At 55.3% G+C, this 22,763-nt stretch overlaps 6 protein-coding genes across 6 annotated transcripts; 5 read left to right on the top strand and 1 right to left on the bottom strand.

Annotated features, from left to right (window-relative positions):
- Nucleotides 1–4: 4 nt before the first annotated feature.
- B0T15DRAFT_571569 (uncharacterized protein) lies at nt 5–1,619 on the top strand. The gene has a single exon (XM_062870864.1). It carries the CDS (start codon nt 261–263, stop codon nt 1,224–1,226), a length of 966 nt encoding a protein of 321 aa, XP_062726921.1. The 5' UTR covers nt 5–260; the 3' UTR covers nt 1,227–1,619.
- Nucleotides 1,620–1,707: 88 nt separating this feature from the next.
- Nucleotides 1,708–2,726, top strand: B0T15DRAFT_520560 (uncharacterized protein). The gene has a single exon (XM_062868511.1). It carries the CDS (start codon nt 1,853–1,855, stop codon nt 2,360–2,362), a length of 510 nt encoding a protein of 169 aa, XP_062726920.1. The 5' UTR covers nt 1,708–1,852; the 3' UTR covers nt 2,363–2,726.
- Nucleotides 2,727–3,000: 274 nt separating this feature from the next.
- B0T15DRAFT_388985 (uncharacterized protein) lies at nt 3,001–3,890 on the top strand (the record flags this gene model as incomplete). The annotated part of the gene is made up of 2 exons (XM_062864469.1): nt 3,001–3,366; nt 3,429–3,890. 2 exons carry the CDS (start codon nt 3,001–3,003, stop codon nt 3,888–3,890), a joined length of 828 nt encoding a protein of 275 aa, XP_062726919.1.
- Nucleotides 3,891–5,965: 2,075 nt separating this feature from the next.
- On the top strand, nt 5,966–10,024 carry B0T15DRAFT_63640 (cortical protein marker for cell polarity-domain-containing protein). Its single transcript, XM_062871143.1, has one exon. The coding sequence runs from the start codon at nt 6,213–6,215 to the stop codon at nt 9,942–9,944; it is 3,732 nt and encodes a 1,243-aa protein (XP_062726918.1). The 5' UTR covers nt 5,966–6,212; the 3' UTR covers nt 9,945–10,024.
- A 4,787-nt stretch (nt 10,025–14,811) lies between these two features.
- Nucleotides 14,812–16,003, top strand: B0T15DRAFT_63572 (uncharacterized protein). The gene has a single exon (XM_062871142.1). It carries the CDS (start codon nt 15,223–15,225, stop codon nt 15,862–15,864), a length of 642 nt encoding a protein of 213 aa, XP_062726917.1. The 5' UTR covers nt 14,812–15,222; the 3' UTR covers nt 15,865–16,003.
- Nucleotides 16,004–18,188: 2,185 nt separating this feature from the next.
- Nucleotides 18,189–20,109, bottom strand: B0T15DRAFT_63534 (uncharacterized protein). Its single transcript, XM_062871141.1, has 3 exons — nt 19,073–20,109; nt 18,519–18,973; nt 18,189–18,458 (listed from the first exon to the last, which is right to left on the bottom strand). The coding sequence occupies exons 1-3, from the start codon at nt 19,672–19,674 to the stop codon at nt 18,325–18,327; spliced, it is 1,191 nt and encodes a 396-aa protein (XP_062726916.1). The 5' UTR covers nt 19,675–20,109; the 3' UTR covers nt 18,189–18,324.
- Between the last annotated feature and the right edge of the window lie 2,654 nt (nt 20,110–22,763).

Below are 22,763 nucleotides of genomic sequence, written 5' to 3'. Positions count from 1 at the left end.
TCAACTTTAAGCCGGTTTTCACCTGAACAACAGGAACAGGCGATCTTCGTTCTCAATGAGAGAATCCATTCCAGGTTGATTCCCTTAAAGCACCCCTAACTCCCAGGTTGCGTGACCACCTCACCCACTCTCGTGCCCAACAGCGCCCGCCGCCACTCACTACGCTACAAATCAAACCACCAAAACGCCGCCCGTGCCAGCTCAAACCACCACAAATCTAAATTATCTCAATCGAATCATAAGGAAACAGCAACAAAGAAATGGGCCAGCACCTCCTCCTCCTAGACTTCGACGGGACAATAACCCAGCACGACACCCTGCATTCCCTCGTCTCCCTCGCCATTGCCGCCTCCCGGCCCAGGGCCAGCAAGCACGACAACGACGACAGATCCTCTGCCCTGACCGCCCTGTGGGAAGAAATCGTCCGCGACTATGTCGCCGCCCACGCGCGCCACCTCGCGGGGTACTCCCCGCCGGCCGAGGAGCGCACGACTCTGGAGCTCGAGGTGGCCTTTCTCGAGAGCCTGAAGTCTGTGGAGGCGGCGTCTGCGGCTAGGGTCAGTCGGGCAGGGTTTTTCAGGGGCCTCAGTGGGGATGGGTTGGAGGAGCTGGGGCGGCGGGCTGTCACGTTGGGCACGGCTACTCATGGTGGTAGCAATGGTGGCGGTAATGGTGGGGGTGAGGATGGGAAGGGAAACGGAGAAAAGGGGGCAGTGAAGGTGAGGGAGGGGCTGGCGGAGTTTGTCGAGCGGATGGGCGGGGAGGAGGGCATGTGGGATCTGGCGGTTGTGAGCGTCAACTGGTCGGGGAGGTTCATCAAGGGTGTAGTGGAGGGTAGCTGTCGAGCCGGGGACAGAATAAGGCGGATAGTGGCCAACGGGATAAGCTGGCCCCACGGGGATATTCAAGGGCCGGATGACCTCGGCGGGAAGCCGCTTGCTACCGCTGGGGATAAGCTAAGGGCTATGCGGTCGCTGCGGGAAGGGTTGAAGGAGCAGAAGGTAGTGTATTTTGGGGACTCGACGACAGACCTGCCGTGTTTGATTGAGGCCAATCTCGGGGTGATCATGGCCGACGACGTGGAGAGCAAGCTGCTCAAGACGCTGAGGAGGGTCGGGTTCGAAGCACCACATGTGGGGGAAGCCGGGCCAGGGAGCAGCTTAGTTTGGGCGAGGGACTTCCATGAGGTCCTGCGGAGCGGCGTGATGGAAAGGATACTAGGGTGAGGCCGGTTTCGCGGAGAAATGGCTGATAGGCAGCGCGATGGTTGTAGCGATAAGCCGGGCATGTCCCTCTGCAATTTACAGCCGCCGGCGCAAGACTGGCTTCGTCCTGGACCGGTTCTGTGCTCGCCCATCGCCACGGCCCTGTTCAGCCGACATACTCTTTCGCAAATTGCTACTCAATGGCCGTACTGTTCCATTTTGGCCTTTGCCTGGTTATGAGGAGTATCAGTGCCTGTTTACCAGCCCGTGTTGCAGCCCGTGTTGTTGGACTTGGCTATATGCTTGACTTTGTTCGAACAGCCTGAGAGAGACAAAGACGTCAGGTCTGGGGTGGTCCGGTAAACAAGATGTCTAGACAACAATCAACAAAGAGATATCTCCTAGGGTATCTGCACCCTGCATCCTAATGGCATCCCTACAATGGGCAGGACAATGCCTTTCAAAGCTCAACGGCTACCTACCTCACCTACTCAGCAGTGCTGTTGCCTACGCTGTATCACTTACTATGAGCAACCATCATGATGCCATGGCTGTACTATTTAAAGCATGGATAGTCTCCATCAAATCACGCTCACCGGAGCCAGCATCAGTTGTCCAACCGTCCCGCAACCCAACCATTGCGTACCATGTGCTTTCACAAGCGCCTCCTCTTCGGCTGCAGCCACTACGAGTGGCTGAGTCTCACCCGGGCCTGCGAGCTCGAGGAGTCCTACAACCGCGGGGAAGTACAAGTCGGCTGCAGTGTGAGGTGGTCACATGGGTTCGACACGGTCCGGGTCGACGAGAAATGCCCCAAGTGTGCAGAGAGAGATGCGAGCGACAACTACCGACTGGGCGTGCTGAAAGAACAGATCAAGGTGCTTAAGGAGCACCTTATGCTGGTCAATGGCGTGTCGGAGACCAAGGAGGACTACCTGGATGTGGAGCAAGATCCGACTCTGCCGGGTACTGACGAGGGTGGTGTGCCGTCTTCACCTGTCAAAACTGACGATAGTGCCAGCACATCCCTCCAGAAGAACGAGATGTATGTCAGCGGTAAATGCATGGCCTCAACCGTGCCCGAGTCAATGAGACAGTCGTGGAAGCGTCAATGGATGGAGAAGGGTCGCGTCGACGTGGCCAACCGGTCCGGATAGGAAGACAGAGAGGCAGAAAAGGTGGTTGCTTCTGCTAGCTTTGCTGGGGGGACAGCCGATGAGAGCTTCGTTATACGGTGTGCGATTGCTTGCGGGTGAAGATTGAAGATGCGCTAGGAGAAGCCACCTCATTGGTGGCGATGAGGGAGACATATGGGGAGCCGATAGTGAAATGACCAAGCTTGCAAACATACTAAGGTACATAGTAGTCTTTTTAAGCGGATGAAAGTGTATGCTATTTGTGCCTCGTCCTTGTGATTGTTGGCTGCCATACTGCATCTGAGCCCGATCCGCGACTTGAGAGTTGGAGACGTTAATAATAAACTGTCGAAAGGTAGTGTAAACCTCGGAAGTTGAGTCATTGAAGCACGGCGTGCACGGCTGCGGGAAGTGGAGACGCATGACCCTGAGCTGCTTTGCCCCGCCAACGAACGGAACTGACCGATCCACAACCCCATGCTCCCCGTTCCGTCCCCTCCTCATCTGCCGGTTGCAACCAACCGCCAACGAGGAAAACCATAACACGCCCACTCTGAGACGGTGGTCAAGCCACCATGCCATGGGGCCTTCCGTCCGACTCCTCGCCGAGCAGCCGCAAAGATGACGAAGGGTCTTCATGGTTCCGACCACATACGCAGATGACGGGGAACGATGCGCGCAGGCCTTCAACGCCGGCTCCGACAAAGAATGAGAAATCCCGGCTCGATACAATAGCAAACAGCATCCGAGAGCACCTTAGCGTGCCGCACAACTGGATCGCACCGGTTATCGCTGCTGGCCTCACTCTAGGCCTCTGGACGTTCTACCAATCCTACCTACGGCGCATCCCCGGCACCGACCACATTACACCCGGCTTCTTCCGCCGCCGCAGTCTACTCGGCAAGGTGACAAGTGTCGGGGACGGGGATGGCTTCCATATGTTCCACACTCCGGGCGGTCGCTTGGCCGGCTGGGGCTGGCTGCGCCACGTGCCAAAGGACAGAAAGGAGCTGAAGGGCCGGACCGTGAGTCGCTTTTTGTCTACGTGGCCGCCAATGCCGCTGCTGATGTACCTCTCCGGGCATAGATCTCCGTCCGCATCGCCGGGGTTGACGCCCCAGAAGGCGCCCACTTCGGGCGGCCCGCGCAGCCTTACGCAGCCGAAGCGCTGGCCTTCCTAGAGAGCTATGTGCTACACCGGCGGGTACGTGCCTATATCTACAGGCGTGACCAGTACGAGAGGGTCGTGGCAACAGTGTACGTCCGCAGGCCGCCCTTCTTCTTCCCCCGGAAGGATGTCGGGTTGGAATTGCTCAAGCACGGCCTAGCGACCACGTATGAGGGCAAGACAGGCGCCGAGTTCGGTGGCCCCAAACTGGAGGCAGTGTATAGGGTAGCCGAGGCGACTGCGAAGAGCAAGGGGAAGGGGCTGTGGGCGAGGGCGGGCCCTGCTAGGTCTGGGAAGCAGCAGGAATTGGAGAGCCCGATGGCGTACAAGAAGCGCATGAAAATGCTGGAGATGCCGGTTGAACAGAAGGGCAAGGTGTGAAGCGTCTGGCACGGATGGAGTATTGATACCCATGGGAATGAAGTTATGGACCAACCTCGGGATAGCGTTGCCAGGACGGACTGCGCTGCCCCAGTCTCGCCATAGAAGCATCATGGGAGCATGAAGCCGCCGACAGCCGTTGCTTGCAGGCCTCATAAGAGGCACCCGGGAACCCAGGTCGTATAGGGGGCTCATCCGTCAACACAGCCTTACTCACAGACATGCATCTATAAGGCCGCCCTTGCATACTACCACGGGACATTGCGCTAATGTGTGGTTCTTAGAGTCGACCTGTTGCTGTACCTAAAGTGCCGGTGTTCATGTTTCCCGCCGCAACAAGGAGACGCACATTCTCAAGTAGGTATTCAGTGCTGCAACTCACGAACTTGAAGTTCCCAATATGAAGCACATGTGCCCATATCTCGAGGACCAGCCGCATTTCCCAGCGAAGGATTGGATATACTGTGCATGCTATGCACTTCTCTACTACCACAGTGGCTTAAGTACTACGGTAAGTAGTGCATGCTATGGTCTGGAGCTGCTGAGGTCAATTTCTGGCGGACGATGTTTGAGTTGGCAGAATCTTGGTGTAAGGTAATGAACTTGCCGTGACAGGAGGTAACTGGAAATGCAAAGCACACAAGCATGCTTCATTGCAGAGCCGAGGTGTTGATGTTGGAGGTGTGAGCTCTACCTACGCACACCACGTTGCCAACGGATGCAAGGAGCTGGAACTGCCCCTGTCGAGGCGCATGTTTGCCCAATGGAATTCGATTTGAAGTTCCATTGCCATGCAACATGAGCGGCCCCTGAATCCGACAAGCGGTGGGCCTAGAACTAGTACTACTGTGTACCTACGTTAGCAGCTGTTCCTTCGTGCTCTTTTGTTTCCATTGATCTTCTCTTTCTCTTAGGCTGCCGCAAGAGACGAAGCTCTTGGAGATAGCTAGGGACGGGAAACAAACGACACTCTTTCTGCCATTGTTACCAACTTTATTCCACTCTTTTTTCTCTTACTCGCAAACTGCTGTGGCACGAAGCCCAGTACGGACTCCGAGTTAATAAAAAAAGCACGGTGACGCCCACAGACACATTCTTTCTTTTCCGCTCAGCGTTTGCAGAGCCGCTCGTTGTGTTCCAATCGACCGCGAAACAGTGCGCAACCCCTGATCCGCCTCTGCTCTGACCATCGAGCCAGAATCTCTGACAAGAAACGCCAAACCAGGAATCGCATTCGACAACTTGAACAGCTCAACCGCCCGCGTCACCTGTCGGCACCCGATTTCCCGCGCCACTCGTTTTTCTAAGATATCATTACACTCATTTCAAAGTACCTATCCAACTGCTTCGACGCACGGCCACCACAAAAAGGACGCCTGAACCACAAGGACGTTTGTACGCACGGCCGTCTGCGTATCGAAGTTCAAGAGTGGCTGGAGTCGCTCGAAACATCATCGGTTTGGGTCACCCAGGGACACTGCTGTGAACAGTGAACACGAGGTTCGTGCATCCGTCGTGTCATTCTTATCATTTCCAACTCCACTTTTTCGCAACCCCGGTGAACACGAATCGGAAGGGTCCAGATACCTCTGAGATTGTACAGCAACTTCAAGCCGGTTTGACCTAGCCTTGTGTATGCTTTACTAGCTTGCGCAGGGTCACGCATCATGGCATTGCCGCTGTAAAATATTCTCTGACTAACATCGTGTGGCAGGACATTTAACATCGAGCGTTTGTTTGGTACGAGCCCATCATTTGCATTTAAGATCCCCTTCCCATCTTTTGGAACTTCGTCTAGCCTGATTAGGCTTAGCGATGCCGAGCTGACCAGTGAGCGCCAGCGCCCGAGGTTCGCAGAATCGTGTCCGCCCCGCCCAATCTCCGTCATCTTAGCAAGAACGCCATATTGGTCAGAAAACAAGCTGACTGAGGCCCAACTTCACGATCCTTGATTTCGAGCTCAATCGCAAACAAACTTTCTCAGCCGTCGAAGTCCGCTCCTTTTTTTTTTTGTTCGTCGCACCTGACCAAACGACGCAACCCGAATTCTCGACGGCCCTCATTACCCTCTTTAATTCCTTCCAACCTTGCTTCATCGGTGCAAGGTTCCCTCGCGTTGCGGCCGAACATTTCGTGTGACGAGGTCATTTAGTTTGAACGCGCAACACCCGCCACGCCAAAACGTGACTTTCGACACGATTCTTCAACCTGCTATGGCACCACTGTGTTGGTAGCTTGGGTCCGACGGCACTCCATTGAGCACCTTGATTGCTCGTCGGCCACCAAGCCCGATAATTATTACCGGTCCGCGAACAAAGCGCCATGCGATTACCATTCGGGCGGCGCCACGCCGCTCGCGGCGATCCCTTCTCCATGATCCCTTCGGCCGTCCTGCTCTCGTCGCTTGTCGCATCACCAGCATGCGCCATCTCGTTCACACCTGTTCCTGCACCGAACCTCGACCTCTCACAACTTGGCCGTGTAGTCCTAGGTGGGGATTTCTCGGGCATATCATTGTACCAGTTCGAGGAACAGAACGAGCACTCTTTTCTCAGCAATGGCACCGAACAGCTCCTCACCCGGCTTCCCAACAGCGTGTTCGCGCCCATTGTCAATACGGACGCGAGCATTCGCACAATGTGCGCACTCAACACTGACAATGGGACGGTAATTGTTTTGGGTGGAAATTTCACAAGCATAAAGGAGCTTGACTCTGGTGCCACAGCACTGCAGTCGACTGCCTTTGCGATATTCGATCCAACTACTGCCGTTGTGACACCGCTTCCGGGTTTGTCGGGCCAGGTCAACGCACTACTCTGCGACCAGGACAGGAACACGGTGTACGTGGGGGGAAGCTTTGTGGGCGCGAATTCGACTAATGCGCTGGCCTGGGAGGGAGGACGGAGCTGGAACAATCTGCCGTTTGCCGGGTTCAACGGCCCGGTCACGTCTATCACCAAGGCATCCAACGGGAATATCATTTTCGGCGGTAGCTTTACTGGGTTAGGAAATGCGAGCACCCCAAGCACGCCCGACGGACAGATCATCAATCTTTCGACAGCGAACATCAGTGCCGGCTCCTCAAGCACAACCTCAGGGTTCAGCGACCCCAAGAATATCATCTGCAAGACGAGCGGTGCAGACGGGGCAGGAAATACCTGGCTACTGCAGGACAACGTTCCGGGCTTCTGGCAGGCGAATTTCGGTCATGGATTCAGACCTACTAAGTTGCGTTTGTACAACACGCACCAGGATGGGAGGGGGACGAAAACATGGCGCTTCACGGCCATGCCAATCAACGGCATCATGAACTTCACCTACATCGATCCCGTGACACGCCAAAACGCGAGCTGCACAAGCGAGTGCCCGCTGAGCAACAACAGTTCTATCACGTTCCAGGACTTCCACTTCGTCAATGTCATCGGCATGAATGCATTCCGCCTCGACATCTCGGACTTCTATGGCAGCGGCGGAGGCCTGAATGGAATTGAGCTGTTTGGCAATGATATATATTCGTATGCCATCCAGGAATTCAACGAGCCTACATGTGCCGGTCTCAAATTCCCATCCACAGCGACCGCGACTGGGCCCTGGTCTGTCACGCCCTCCCACGAGAGCACCGCCGAGTATCTGACCGCTCAACTTACTGCCCCGATCACCAACACATCAGCCTCGGTTGTCTTCACGCCCGATATCAGAGAATCTGGTCACTACTCCATCAACCTGTACACCCCTGGGTGCCTGCAAGATAACACGTGCGCCACCCGAGGCCAGGTCAAACTCACTGGGCAGATGACAGCCGACGCCACAAAGAGCGAGCCAATCGACGTCAGTCTCTACCAGTCCAACAACTTTGACAAATATGACCAGATCTACTTTGGCCTCGTCGACGCGAGCTCAAGCAGCTTCCGTCCCCAGGTCACCATGACCCCCTTGGCAGGCCAGTCCCTGGCACAAATGACATTTGTCGCACAGCGGATTAGCTTCACCTTGATCAACAGCACCGGTGGCTTGAACGGGCTCTACGAATACACCCCTGGGGAAGCTCTTAACACCAGTGACTTCACGGAGTCTGCGTTCAACCGCCTGGGTGCGAGCTTCCCAAGAGGATCTGCCGTCAATGCCCTGGCTACGTCCGGCGAGTCTACTTTCATCGCGGGGAACTTCACCTCGGGCACCATGCGAAACGTTGCTGTTCTCAAGGGAAACGATGCGAACGCCTCGTCGCTCGACGGCGGTCTCAACGGCAAAGTGAATTCGATGTTTTTGAACGGCACCAGTTTGTATGTCGGCGGCGCTTTCAACAACACCTCGGAGAAGGCAACGGAAGGGCTCAACAACGTCGCCCTCTTTGACACATCTAAGAACAGCTGGAGTCCGCTTGGTGCTGGCGTCAACGGCCAGGTTCTCCGGGTCGTCGGCATGACCATGAACATCAGCAGTTCAACTCCAGAGGTTGTGGTAAGCGTGAATGGAGACTTTGACCAGCTCCTAGCTTTCGACAACAACGCAGCGGTTAGGGTGGCCGGATTCGGTGTCTGGGTTCCTTCACAGGGAAACTGGCTACAAAATCTGGATTTCCCGGTTGAGTTCGTTGAGGGTGTGCTCTCAGCTTCGATCCTAAACATGACTGGTGGTCCGTCATTCTATGCTGGCTCGCTCTCGTCCTCTGGTCTTGGGGCTAGGGGTGCCGCGGTCATGGGCAGCGAAACCCTGGGCCGGCTTCCCGTGGACATCCAACCTCCTGCGGGTTCCTCTAGTTCGACCGGCCTGAGCAAGCGGGACAGTGGCTTGGCTACCGGCGATATCGACGGCGTCTTGACTGGTGTCTTCGACAGCAACAACGGCAGGAACCTCACTATCCTAGGCGGTCATTTCACTGCAAGTGCCACGGACGGCTCCACCCTCCACAACATTGTCATCCTCGACGGTTCGAAGAACGACCAGGTGTTTGGGCTTGGCGATGGTCTCTCAGCCAACTCGACGTTCATGGCCTTGGCTGTGGAAGGGGACGTCCTCTTCGCCGGAGGCAAAGTGGCCGGGACAGTAAATGGCGGTAACGTCAATGGCCTCGTTACTTACAATCTGGCGAGCAGGTCGTTCAACACGCAACCGCCTGCGCTGTCTGGCGGGAACGGCACTGTCTCTACCATAGCTGTGCATTCAAGCACCAAGGACGTTTATGTGGGAGGATCCTTCACTTCAGCAGGATCTCTCGGCTGCCCAGGTGTGTGCTTCTTCAGCACCACGGCCTCCCAATGGAACCAGGCTGGCCGGAACCTGAACGGTAACGTCAGTTCCCTGATGTGGGCTACCGACAGTATACTGTTGGCTGGCGGCAACCTCACCATCAACATGACCGCTCCCTCCTTCCTCGCCAAGTACGATACAGGCACCCAGACGTGGGACTCTTACCCTGGCGCCGACCAGCTCCCTGGCCCGGTGACTGTTTTGACTGCCGGTGCAAGCGACGGCAGTCAAGTCTGGGCTGCCGGGACCTCGTCCATGGACGGCTCCGTCTACCTCATGAATTATGACGGCTCGACGTGGCAACGAGCCGGCCAGTCTGCCCTCCAGTCCGGCACCGATATCCACGGCCTCCAAATGTTCTCCCTTACATCCTCGCACAACAGCTCGTCTCTAGTCAAGGATGACGAAATTCTCCTCCTCACAGGCTCCATTGTCCTACCCGATTTCGGCTCCGCCTCGGCTGTCCTCTTCGACGGCAACTCGTTCACCCCTTTCATTCTCACGGCGAGCAACGACGGCAACGCAGGCAGCATCGCGCGCGTCTTCTCAGAGAAGAGCAACTACTTTGCCAAGAACGGCGGGCACATGCCGCTCGTCTTCGTCGTACTCATCGGACTGGCCATCTCGCTGGGTCTGATGCTGCTCATCGTACTCGGGGGCTTGTTCCTGGACAGGCTGAGGAAGAAGAGGGAGGGATATGTGCCGGCCCCGACGTCCATGTTCGATCGGGGCAATGGGATCCAGCGGATCCCACCTCGAGAGTTGTTAGAGGGGCTGGGCAGAAAGGGGGTGCCGCAGGTTTAGTTGCCCTTGCTGCCTAGGAGGCCGGTACCGGCCGGGTTAGAGGAGGGGCGGTTGTGAAAGGGTAGGAGACACATGCATCATCTGGGCTGGCGGGTCGGCGTTTTACCGGGTTTGGGTCGGGGTCCAGGTCGTCATCAAAACGGGGCTTGTTATACCGCGGTTATTTTTCCCATTGCTTCTTCTGTTGCATGGCTTGACTGACTCTCTTTGTTTGGCGTTTGGCATACACTTCTGGTCGGTCCGGTGAGAGACAGAGCAAGAGGGGTGACATCCACTTGAGACGGCGCTTTGAGACCACGACCATGTATTGGCTTGGCTGATGTGTGTGTATATATTGCCAGGGCCGGAAAGGGGGGTGTAAAACAAGGCCACATGGGCTGGGTCGACATTTCAGTTGTCTACCCTCCCGGGCCTCTGTTTTCTTCTTTTTCTCATCCTCTCTTGTCGAAACCCATGTTGCTGACAGGGCTAGACCGGCCTTTGCTATTTTCTTGTTCGGCATTGATCTATTAATGTTTAAGATACCTTATTCTACATGCTATGTTTGCTAGTGCCTCGTACCTGCTTACCTTTTCCCCCGCCTCCTGTGCTGTTGCTGTTCGGTATCAACTCCTAGTCCATTATGACAGCAGCTGGGAGTTTGGACAGGCTGGGTAAATGTCTCAGGGAGTAGACAGCGCAGGCTAGGGCGGAAGGGCAAGGGGTAGAGGAAGACGAGCATGAAGGATGGGTTGCATTGTACTAGTAGTGTTCACTCCTGAAGATGCTTGAATCTCAACGTGTAGGAGACGGTACCTGCTACTCTGCACATGGAGAAATGATGTTTGAGTCATCTGCTCCCTCAATCTTGCCATAATCGTTTCGGGGGCAGTGAGGTGGTGGAAGAGGATGACTTACCTTACTAACACTATCCCATCCGCTCCCAAGCTCTTAAGCCCCCGATCACTAACATGTTCTACTTGCTGAGACTAGTGTCTTACCTGGTAGGCAGCCTCTGGTAAGTAACCTGCTCATCTTCTTGCAACTGGTTCGTGTCCAATGCCGTGAGCCTGAGTGGTGCACTTCACACTAGTAGCATTCAAATCGCCAGTGCTCAAGACGTATGTATATGTACGATACGCACCACCAGTGAAGCTGGCCTGCGCAGTAAGGTCGTTTGCTAGAGGTTCCAATCATGATCGCTGTTCTGATAGGATCGATGGCGGAACTGGCCTGACATCGTCGACCACGTTGTCCTAAGACTCCGGAGTCCCTTGAATTGGGTACACCGGCAGCAACTGCCAGTGATCTGTTTCATGACCGTCACTCTCCGCTTTCAACGCCTGGATTATCAGCGGCAAGGTTTCCTCCAAGCATGCCAACATTGACGTTTAAGAAGCAAGGGCCATCGGACAGCTGGTATGGTGAAGCATCGCAGCAAACCTTTACAAGAACATTCTTACTACAAGCCTGCACGTAAACAGGTGACACAACAACATTTCAGGGACCGTGACTGTTCTCAGCCAGAAGCCGGTCGTGCTGCACAATGTGGAATACTAGTAGTACTGTACTCCCCGTCCAGTCTCTGTATCACGCCGGAGGGTTGTCTTGGATGACAGGGCAGGAGCACCGGCGGCTGAGACGTAGTCATCCGCCTTCCGGAGCTACTGCCACCAAGATCAGGTAATAGTCTTGAGTTCATTGAATGGCTCTCAGACCGGCTCCCACGCACGTCCGCTTTCCAACTGGCCGTCCTGTCGTATCGCAGCTTTTTGCCCCGAGTACAATATCCAAGCTGAGAAAACGCCCTTGAGGCGCTGCGGAAACCGGGGTCGAGGATCAACTCAACCCCCAGGCCGTGTTGGTCCTCAGTCTCATATGGGATCCCTAACGCGAAACACCGCCGTGCTGTGCTGGACTGCTGGACTGCTGGTATGCAGACAATGATGAACGGATGAACCGGCATATCCAAGCCGCGCCGGAGCCGGCTAAACCCTGATTCGGACCGGCGCTGATTACCTATCCCCCGTAATCTTCCTCCGGACGGTCAGCTTGAGGCCGATTCTCGCATAACGTTCACTACAACGCCCTCCATAGTTGTCGCAGCGTTCGTGGCTGTGTTCCGAAAGACGCGCATCCCGGACCCGGTCAGGCTCATCTCCTCGGCGGACTGCGCACAGGGCCCACGTCCATCCTCACGTTAGTTGAGTCCCCCCTATCCATTGAATCACTCCTGGTTCCAACAGGAAGCGGTGTATGGTAGCGGAGTGCATTAGATCCCCCAGTTCGACTTGCTTTGATTACGGTTGGGTACCATCATGGACTAGTAGTAGTAGTATGCACAGTGATACAGCCAGTCATGAACGAGAGAGTTTCAGGGCCGTTCGTATTGGATACCTTTACCTTGGCTAGCTGATGTTGGAAGTTGGGACCGCTCATCACGTCACCTGCTCAAGAATTAGGGGTCCTTTCTCAGCCGGGCGCCCCCCTGTGCTTGATGGAAGGATGTCCGAGTGCGGACCGAACTGACCCGAAGTCGACCACGTAGAGGCTGCAAGCCCAAGTTCCACGCAGACGGGGATCTGTAGTCGAACTGGACACATGAAACGAACTGAATAATACAGTACGGAAACGAAATACCTGTCCTTTTGCCAACTCACTCACGAACTTCAGGTAAGAAATACTGGTTCTCAAGTGTACAGTACACGAACATACGTACATCGTATTATACAGATTAATCCGTATACTACTCTAGCCCGTCGCTGTCTTCCGTCTGGCGTTGATTACTACCTTACCTATTAGCCTACAGTTCTGCTTGCAAGTGCATCCACCTGTGCCCTGCCCGATGAGATCATGGCTTGTTTCAGATTCTGCATGGGGCATTAATGAATCTTTCGTCTGCGCCTCATCAACTGCGTTCGGGGTTTCCGTGTCGGTGGGCCAAAGTAACGGTAACATGGGACTCTCATGGCCCTAACGGGGATCTTCGGTTCTCATACCTATCCCTTTCCTTCTAGCTGCGGGCTTTCACGTTACTACACGTACTACCTACTGTGTATAGGTATTTTGGCAGATCTCCCTTCCCAATCCTCAGGATTCCACACATTCATTTTTCTGGCCGGTGCCAACCCGCTATGCCGCGTAATGTCGCTTCCTTCCTACCTTTCGTACAGTTTGCCATGGAATACAGCCTGGCGGCTAGCGGGCTTTTCTCGGTCCTTTTCAGAGCATACCTTAGCCATCAATACAGCAAATGTCGAGTTTTATTAGTCTTGAGAAAGTTTGAGGGTCGTCGGCGAAGCGGAGCTATGCGGTGGGCGGTAAGTTACTCTGTGACACAGCGAGGGGTGTGAATGGAAGGTGCCACCGGGCTCCATGTGGCACGTATTTTGTCTGTCCTGCTATTGTATGCTGGCGTGTGCTAGTATGTTAGTCCCTGGCCTTACAGAACAACCATTGGAAGTCTACTCAGATATTATACATAGGTAAAGCTTCAGAACAGAGTCTATTGTCCTGGAAGTATGCCGTGTACATGTGCTTACTAGTTCTTTTGTACTGTCTTCCAAAGTAACGACAACATCTGTAAATTCGTATAGAGGTTCCCATGTTCGCACTTACACAGTATGGCTCGGGACTTGTAAATTACGTGAAATTGTGTGTGTACATTACCCTCCTCCAACACCTGCAACACACGAAGCAATGGATTCTATGGGCATTCCGCGTTCATGACTATTTAGTACGGTAACTTACATAACAACGGTAATGTAAGCCACGGTCTATGCTCGACACCGTCTTGGCTTCAGTTTTGAATTACCTTAGGTAAGGTATGTGGTGCCAAGGGCCCAAAGGAGAACTTTGAAGCCGGCGAAGCTAGCAACATCCCATGACATCATAGCACTCTTGGCGCGGTGAAGTGTTATCGGTTACGGATACTATGTTGTATCCGTATCTCGAAGAAGAGCCTCCCCTTCTACCTAATGCAAGCTGGCTGTCACCTTGACTTTTGCGTGTGTGTGTGTGTGTGGGCTTGTGACGTAAGGTGCGTTTCCTTGTGCACTTGGTTTTACTTCTGCCTAGTTGTTGGTGTGCCTGTGTCTTCTTTCAGGTTCTCACAGTCTCCCTCAGTTTCCCACATCTTGGTTGGCTGTATGTAGGAAGCCAATGTGGGGTTTAAGTCGTTGAAGTCGGCGAATGCGCTCTGCTGCAGCAGCTTACTGCAGTGTGGCTATTGAATGTACCAAGGGCAAGCATGGGCATTGAAAATTCCTTGGACGTGGGATGGGTATCTCTTTGCTGGCAGATGGCAATTTCATCAGAGTGCATCCGAAGGTGCATCCTTGACAATATCGGCAAATCGAGGCGGCCAACTGAGAAATCTGAAAGTAGGGGTCATAACCCGCCTTGCGAGTATGAGTTTCAGTGTTGTGTGTAATTACAGAACAAGGTAGCTGTAAGTTACGTGCACTTCAGCTTGTCAGGCATAATAATATTTCCCGTTTCTTGCACTAGTTATTCGTATCCTCAGTCAAATGCCCGTAGCTCATCGCCGGTTGCTGTCCAAACAATCAGTTTCTGCGGCCATCAATCTGGGTGCCTGCCCAGGTACGTTTATCCCGTCCGTCACTACAGCTCTCCCCGCAACGCCCAGCAGGACCCTGACGATCCATACGAAAGGTGTAACTATCTGTCGCGTTATGACGTCGTGATTGGGCTGAAACTAGCTGTGGGTCCGTGTCATTTTCGGAATGCCGCCGCGGCGACTTAGGACCTCAGCTCGTCTTCCAAGTTACCTTGGCCGGCCGTTGAGGCAGCCCCGATCTCGAGCAGCCTGCCAGGCGTAAGTGCGGAAATCTATCCGGACTGGTAGCTCTGAATATAATGGCAGCATGGTACTTTTGTCCCGTTGTATTTTTCCATACTTGTCTTGTAGGGAGTGGTAAACAGGCGAATGTTGTCATTCGCAGATCGACGTCATGGGTGGGACCAGCTGCCGTCTCGCACCCCTTCGGCAGCAACTTGAAGCAACAACTTGTTGCACTCGTGACGTCCAAGAGACAAGCAACAAAAACCTGGCATCAATCCGCTTCGAACTGCCACTATGTGTATTCTTACTACAACAACTACTATCATACACGTGTCTGCATCCCCTTCCGGTCGCCAAGACGATACAGGCCCGCTCCGCTACAAGCGGTCAAAGACCGGTTTCTAACGCGTTTTGCCAGCGTCGTCTTGACACCGAGACTTCCATGCCTGCCCTTGTCCCGGCTGGCCACGTCCAAGCTGGAGGATTGGCCCGTTGATGGGTCTTTATCGAGGAGCTGCCCGTCAGTTCGTGATGGAACTGGGCTTGTCGAGTGCGTCATCATTGTACAATACACAAGTACCGATGAGGAATGGCTGCACATGCTTGTGGTCGAAGTCATCATGTCGCGGGCCGCTTTCTGACGATGCTCTTGCTCTCCGGTCCTTGATTTTTCCCAATTCGGCTCTGCACCAAGTTGTTCTCGGAATGTCACCTCGGCCCACTCCGCCTCCCTTCAAGGAGATCAAGGTATCTTCTGAGAGAGGGGCCCGACGGATCAATATCGAGGTAATATCTGCACATGCCCGTCGACCTCGCCACTTGAGCGGTCGTGCGGTTCAGGTTGACGTTGACGTTGAGACGAGCGGTGTCCGCGTGGCTGACTCGAGCTGCCGAGGCGGGCGTGCTCCGTGCCGGTGTCAACGATGCGGCATACCGGTTCCACTTACACATCAAGGACGCCCCCGCCTCCGCGATCTTCCCCAGCAACAACGGCCGTTAAGAAGTACCGGAGCCGAAAAGTGGCTGCGGCCGATCGGCGTGTTCCAGAAAGGTGTTCGCACCGGGCCAGTGCTTGTTCGAGGAGGGTTGCCCCGTAGAGGCAATGATCCGAGCCTGTTGTTGCAACGCACGCACTGATGCACGAACTTTGAAACCGCGGACTCTGGACATCCCTGTACGCGGTCGTCACTTGGTTTGTTTCGCCGCGATGTATGTACTTGTATGTATTGTACGTACACACTGAACCCACCTACATGTATGTAGATACAGCATGTTCCTCTTCCTTGGTAACGGTGTCAAAAAGCTGTCAGTTACTGTGTGTGCTCTAGCATCTCCGCTGTTGTGTATCTATTGGTCTTCTCCGCTTCGAAAACAACGGCCGTCTGGTGTAGTTTTCGGTACTGTCGCGCGTGAAGTCAGCGAACAATAACAGGCGGGCGAGGAGAGAAGCGGTGGCCATGCAAAGAAAACAGCAAGGGCGGCGAAGATCCGCTTCCTCTTCCGGCCACTTTGCCCTTTGCCCTTTCACCTTCCGAGGGTCCCACCCCACAGACAGGGCCCCTTTCCAAGGCAAGCCGAGGCGGGCAGCTCGGGGCGTCACTCAACCGAACACACCAGTCAGCAGGAATTCCACAGTTTATCCACACACGAAGCATGGGCTTGCCATCCTTCCTTTCCACCCTTGTTGATGCCCGCCTTGCTGACCTGTCGGTGCACATGTGAAGACGCGGGGGGATGGGGGAGGGGATGAAACGCCCTCGAGCCTCTGCTTCCCACGTGTATCAACCAACGCATGTAGGAATACACACAGGATAAGGATGAAGTTCCGTGCTTTTGTCTGGCTAGCTCGGGCCCTTGTCAACTTTGGTCTTCGCCGCGATGCGAGCATAAAATGCTGGGGACTTGACTTGCAGTTGGTGAGCCTCAACTACCTACGTTGTTGTGTATGTGCAGCGGCTCCCGTCAGGTAGAGCCGAGCCGTTTAAATGAACTGCCGCGGCTACAAGAAAGGCTCCCCCCACACCCATCCATCCATTGGCAGGTACAGTACATACTATGTAGTTACTAGTAGTTACTGTATGTGCAGGGCGTCCTGCGGCGGGTGGTGAGGGTGGCCGATGGCAGGCAAAGGTAATAGGTAGGAAAAGATGTGATGAGGATACACAACTTATTAGGGCAGTTGCTGCCGATCCTCACCTAGGCCCCGAGTAGCCAACCAGGACGGCGTCGGCGGGGAATCGGTCCCCTAGAGTGTACCATTCTGACGCTGTGTTCGGCCCCATTGGGTTGAGCTTCACCCGGTAGGACGATGCCTAAGCGCAAGGCATGCGGGGATGCTGCGGTCGTGTTGTGTTCTTTGCGGTATCCTCGATATTGCGGTTGGGGAAAGCGCAGTTGTCCTGAAACGGCGCCTAGATGAGGTGTGGCCGTAGTAGTTCGCGCATGATGCAATGGATAGCCTGGTTCCCAATGGTTCCTTGGAGGACTCGAGAGCAGAGGCCAGGTGTCATTCCCATTTTGATGCAGGCCGGAGGACGCACTGGCATGACCGGGACCTGCGGTGCTAATACTCGGTGGGTACGAGGCACGGAAGGAATCCGAGGTGCAACTGGGAAGGTGCTCCTAGCTAGCTTGCTTGCTTCCTTGAAAGACACCCGAATAGGGGTTTTGCCACAAAGAGGACTGGAAGTTGGAACCAGGCTCGAGCCAGGCACTGCCCGACGGGATTGGGATTATCTTTGGTATTATTTGCCTCATTTCGGCCGCCGTCTCCATTAAAGAAGGGTGGGCGCACCGAGAGGTATTGGTAATAGTACATGATTAGGTACCTAGGTAGGTAGTGGTTTGGTAGGTAAGGTAGGTAGGTAGGTAATAAGGTAGGCCAATATACCTGCATCTATGGCTTGTACAATCCCCAACTCCTTGTCGTCATCCGCCAGAATAGACAGCCCGGAACGCATCTTCCACATCGTCTCAGGGCAACAAATCGTGTACGTTGCGGCCTGTGTCATGGGATGAACAAACCCCGCCCTCCGGAAATCCTAGCCCATCCCAGCCCATAAAACTCCCAGAAAGAACCCGTTTTGACGGCCGATATGGAACAGGAGAATGTAACACATGCAGCGAGGGAACCGAAGGAAACTGGCCTGACCATATCAACCCGACCATACGGACAACGACCCAGTATAAATGACCCAAAACGCCGATCCATGAGGGTATCGCCAAGGCATCGCATCCCCGGTCGCCTGCTAGAAGGGGAGCCCCTGAGCCCCAACCGTCAGAGGATGCCCGGGCTCCAGATTATTAAAAGAGTGTATGTGAAGTAACTCTAAGCGAGAGGGAGAGAGAGAGGTAGAGTCGGGCGTGGGACGCCGCCAGCCGGCGAGGGTGACGACTCGGGTGCGAGGAAACGTCACGTGCTTTCCTCTTTGGTCTTCAAGTTCAGGTGTCGAAAAATTAGGCGCATGCAGCGAGTGGTCGGAAGTAGAGAAGGTCGTATGTCTCAAGTCTATGTATGGAGTCGTCGCGCATCAAGTTGGAGGGCGAGGTGCGGTAGGGACTGGTTCGGCCAATCCAAGGCAAACTAGTACACCATTCCTAAGGTGACCGGTGGTCATCGGAACCCGTGTCTGACGGTGTCTCGCCCCCTCTCTTGTGCACCTTTTTGTGCCGACGAAGGTTGGAGACCACCGAGAACCGGCGGCCGCAGCCTTCCACCTCGCAGCCGAACGCTGTGTGGTTTTCGGTTAGCTTGGGCTCGGTTGGGCAGGCAATACGCCGGGTTTACTTACGTTTTTCTCCCGTGTGGCTGTACATGTGTGTTTGTAGCGAGCTAGGCCGGGTGAAGCGCTTGTCGCAGACCTTGCATTTGTGCTTCTTCTGCGCGCTGGACGACACCCTGGAGCTGAACGAGCCCATCATCGATTGCGGTGCCGGCGGCTGGGCCGACATGAGGCCCTGCGGTCTTGGGAGAGTGCGTCCCGACAGCGACTCGATGTCCGAGCCGGCTGCCGAATAGTCGCTGACCGAACCGTCGATGGAGCCCCCATAGTACCCGCTGAATCCGGCCGATGATACACTCGAAGTTGACGAGTGCGTCGAGGGGAACCCGTACGAGTCTGCCGAGCCTCGGCCCCTGTTGCGTACGTCGTAGATGTTTCTCGGCGTCTCCTGGCTCATCGAGAGCATCCCGTGGCTGGCCTCCAGTGCGTCTTGGAAGCTCCTTCTGTCGTCTGGCGGCAAACCTCTGTGGTCATAGTCAGAAAACGTGAACCCCGGCGCACCTCCGCCTGTGCCGCCCTCGGCGGAAGGGGGGCGGAGCTCCGACAAGCTGGAGGCTACTAACTGTTGCGAATACCTCCTCGAGCCGTCTTCATGCCCGAGGGAGAAGGTCCCTCTCATCGGCCCCGGCGCGTAACCCAGCTGGTCGTACGGGGACGCCGAAGTTGTTGCATACGTAGCGTTCACCGGGGACGAGGCGCTGGTGTATGATGAGTTGTCGTAGCCCGCCGACGTTGGCGGCTGCGGGACTCGGTTGAGACTGAAAGGATCTGGCGGCAACGAGAGCAGATCGTGCTGTCTGTAGACGCCTGCCATCGGGGCGCTCCCTGCTGATGCCGCCGAGACGGGGAGAGAGCCGTAGTGCGCCATGGAGCTGCCGCTGCCTGTCGTCCCCGTGTGCTGCGGCTGTTGTGGAGGGTGCGGGTGCTGTGAGCTCGGCGGTTGCCTAGGGAGGGCCGCGAGGTTTAAGTGAGGTAGACCGGCGCTGTCCTGGTTCCCGGTGTACAGCCCGTGTTGGCCCGCGCCTGGAGGGGCCGGTCCCGTCGGGGACGGCGACGAGTGCCAAGGGTCTGAGAACTGCGGCTGGCTAGTGAACGAAGGCATATGGTGGAAGCCTAGGGGTGGTCCGAAGCGGCGCCGGCTGTGGTCATCCACGGTCATCGTCATGGTGAATACCCGATAGTGCGGTCGGCGTGGTGGTCTCTCTTCCGGTCCGACTTGGAAGTGAGATCAACCAGAAGTAGCGATGCTGATCAAGCGTGGCGGCTGTGAGTCGAGAAGGACGGATCAGCGCCCTTAAGTGTCTTCGAGGGGTGCAACAGGATTGACGCGGGTGGCATGCGCAAGCATGGGCTCACACGAGGGTCGAGGGGTCAAGCAGGAGTGGTCTGAACCTTATTGCCCTCTTCGGCCAGGCGGGACTGGGTGTGGATGGGGTTTCAAGCAACTTCTGACGACTACCCGGTAGAGTGATCGGCGCGTGAAATATCCTTCCCAAGGGCCCCTGCCAGGGTACGCTTGTCAATTGGGACGAGGGGGGACTTGGGCGGGGATGTCGTCCGAATGGCGCGGAGCAGGGCTTTCAAGCCGTGAGGGAAGGGGTGAACGCAGTGGGGTGGCACGCCCTCTCTCTGCCTTCTGGGAGATCAGCCACCAGGCGATGTGAAATGTGGACCTGTGGTTTCTTTTCGAGATCCGGTGATGCTTGACGCAAGGACGCTCAAACCAACCTAGGGCCGTGGGTCCGGTACCTGGCGAGACGGCGCCGAGATCAAAACCGCACCGGAACTAGCCAAACTAGGGAGAACAGGGCGTGGGTTCACGTCGAAACAAGGGCTTGCTGAGGACGATCCGGGGATTTGACGTCAATCTGAGGCGTGTAGTGTACTTGTGTAAGTGCGGGCTGCCAGTTCGAATACACCAACCGAAAGTGTGAGAGTTGGGGCAGCTGCACAAATGCCGGCCCAGCAGTGAGAAGCGGCCTTCCGGTCGAGTTTTTGCTCGCTGGGCGATGGCCTTCTTCGGCGACAGCGAGGGAGTCAGAACAACAGAGGGAGGACGGCCAAGCTTTAACGAGGGGCGGTTCCACTCACCCCGGGGAGGAAACAATGAAGTCAGCGGTCAATGGCCACCCAGAAAACCACCACCCAGAGCAGGGCTCCAGAGGCAAAAGACGGGGGTGATGCAGTGGCACTGGAGTCAGGGTCACCCTGCCAGACTGGCCACGACGCAACCTGCGGGTCTCGCGGGATATTACCGCGTCCTGTCGTCTGGGTGCTGATATGTCCGCTTCTACACTGTTGTATAGTGCTGTAGACAGAGGCGTGGCTGCCTATACTCAGGTTGATCCAGTGTGCAAGCTGTTCTGTTCGTGGTTGAGAGAGATTCTTCGTGGAAAACCGAAGATGGGCCATCGGCAGGAGCCTGCCACTCCAAGGACCTTGGTATGTCTGCTGGTTGAGCTACCCATTAGGTGGTATTCAGATCAGGCAGTTTCGACACAGTCGGCTTTCTGTTACAATGCTGGACTTCCAACCGGAAAATTACAATACACAGTACACAAAAACAAACCGGTAAGTGAGATCCGCTCGGGCTAGCCAAGAAACTCATGCAGGGACTACCTCTTGATATGGCTTGCTCAAGGTTGCAATTTCACGGTCGATATCAGCAGCTGCGGGAGCCCAATTGGGCGCAAGGGCTTGTTTTCCCCCTGTCGTGACGCTGCCGGCCTGCTCATTGTGTTCATAGAGGCAGCTGAGGGTGTGCTGAGAGCAGGTTTTGGCACCTGGATGCTTTGTGTGCATTGCCCTGGCGAGGCGGCCGCGTCGGGTAAGCAAGCAGTGCAGGCTCCGCTTTGTGGTTCTCAAGCAGGGGAACTGGCAGGAATCGAATTGGGGGAATTGCCATTCGACAATGCCGGGAGGGAAGGAAGCCAGACCTCATTGGGCAGGAGCAAACAGATGTGTGGGTCTGCTAGTGGGGTGTTTTTGAGGGGTCTTGTGAACTGTGCTTAGACCTAATTGGGCAGCGTACTAATACCCTCGCCGTAAGAGGAAGAGTCCCCTTCCCCGAGATATCTATCAGCTACCACAACCTATACCTATAGTATCGTGCGTCGAGCTTACCATAGGTGAGAGTCGACATCGCGTGGCTTATTACTCCGTATATCCCATGACTCTGACCAATGCTTCTCCTGCCTACAACTTTCACTGAGCTCAGCCTGCTTTACACAGCTTCGAGGAATTATCTCCCGCAGCACTGTAGACTTATCTTCCTCCCAGTTCGACCGCGAGCCTTCCCCACTGCTGTGTTGTGGCAGAGTGGACCAGCTCCAACGCTCAACACGGAACGAACACGGAAGGGGGCTCTCGAGCAATTTCCTTGGGAAAGTTGTGACGTCTTTCCAACCTCTGCAGGAGGCCCAACGATCTCTGATTCGACGCCGTGGTTGCCAAACAAAACATCACCCAACAAGATTTTTGCGGTGCGCCTGTAGTACCAGTATCGTCACAGCGGATATGACGCAGAAGTCGGTTGAGCAAACGAGAGGTCATTCTAGCGCCGGTTGTTGTGTCTTTGCGGATCGCATACCACTGTGGTACTCAGGCTACGAGCAACTGCCTGCAAAACGGCACCCTAGTCGGCTCGGAACGGAGCCCACGCAAAACGGACATGTACGGATGCCTGCCAGCCTCTCTCACATCTCTACCGCTTGGTGGACAAAGGCCGTTCAATGGCGCTCACCGCTGTCCGAGCATCAAAGTCCACCAGGTGCGCAGTCATGTGTGGATATCATGATTCTGCAACCTTCTTACACGGTAAGCCTTGGGCCACTAACTCTCTTTCCATTTTGCAGTCGCTATGCCAGTTGAATCACCCCCGGGCGGACGGTTTTGTCGTGGTCACGGTATTCCTTCGTCCGTCGCTGCGTTGCGTTACCGGCGACCTCAGCAGAAGTTGACCAGCATCGGGAATATGCAGGAAGAAAAACGCAATGGTGGGCGAGCCCACATCGATCCCACCAGAAAGCAAGGGTACGGCAGCCCGGTCCCGCAGCATTCCCTGCAAGCCACCGGCATTCAACTGCCAATGACGGCACAGCCGGTGGGGTACGTCCCTTGGAGAATCCCGGCATCCCAACAGAGATGATGACAGGTCGAGAAAAGGGATAGCAGCCCAGGGGATCTAGATAAACTGGAAGTCAAGATGAGCTCTACGGCCATCTCGGGAAGCGTAGGCAATCTGCTGCGTGCTAC

This window comes from Chaetomium strumarium (assembly GCF_033439665.1).
Source record: "Chaetomium strumarium strain CBS 333.67 chromosome Unknown B0T15scaffold_1, whole genome shotgun sequence".
NCBI classification, from domain to species: domain Eukaryota; kingdom Fungi; phylum Ascomycota; class Sordariomycetes; order Sordariales; family Chaetomiaceae; genus Chaetomium; species Chaetomium strumarium.
This window is presented reverse-complemented; position numbering and strand designations above follow the sequence as displayed.

Coding starts and splice junctions, on each gene's coding strand:
- B0T15DRAFT_571569 (XM_062870864.1), top strand. CDS start 261: ATGGGCCAGCACCTCCTCCTCCTAGACTTCGACGGGACAATAACCCAG.
- B0T15DRAFT_520560 (XM_062868511.1), top strand. CDS start 1,853: ATGTGCTTTCACAAGCGCCTCCTCTTCGGCTGCAGCCACTACGAGTGG.
- B0T15DRAFT_63640 (XM_062871143.1), top strand. CDS start 6,213: ATGCGATTACCATTCGGGCGGCGCCACGCCGCTCGCGGCGATCCCTTC.
- B0T15DRAFT_63572 (XM_062871142.1), top strand. CDS start 15,223: ATGGGTCTTTATCGAGGAGCTGCCCGTCAGTTCGTGATGGAACTGGGC.
- B0T15DRAFT_63534 (XM_062871141.1), bottom strand. CDS start 19,674: ATGACGATGACCGTGGATGACCACAGCCGGCGCCGCTTCGGACCACCC. Junction 18,974..19,072: donor TCGAGGAGGTATTCGCAACA/GTTAGTAGCCTC, acceptor CTATGACCACAG/AGGTTTGCCGCCAGACGACA. Junction 18,459..18,518: donor CAGCCACACGGGAGAAAAAC/GTAAGTAAACCC, acceptor AAAACCACACAG/CGTTCGGCTGCGAGGTGGAA.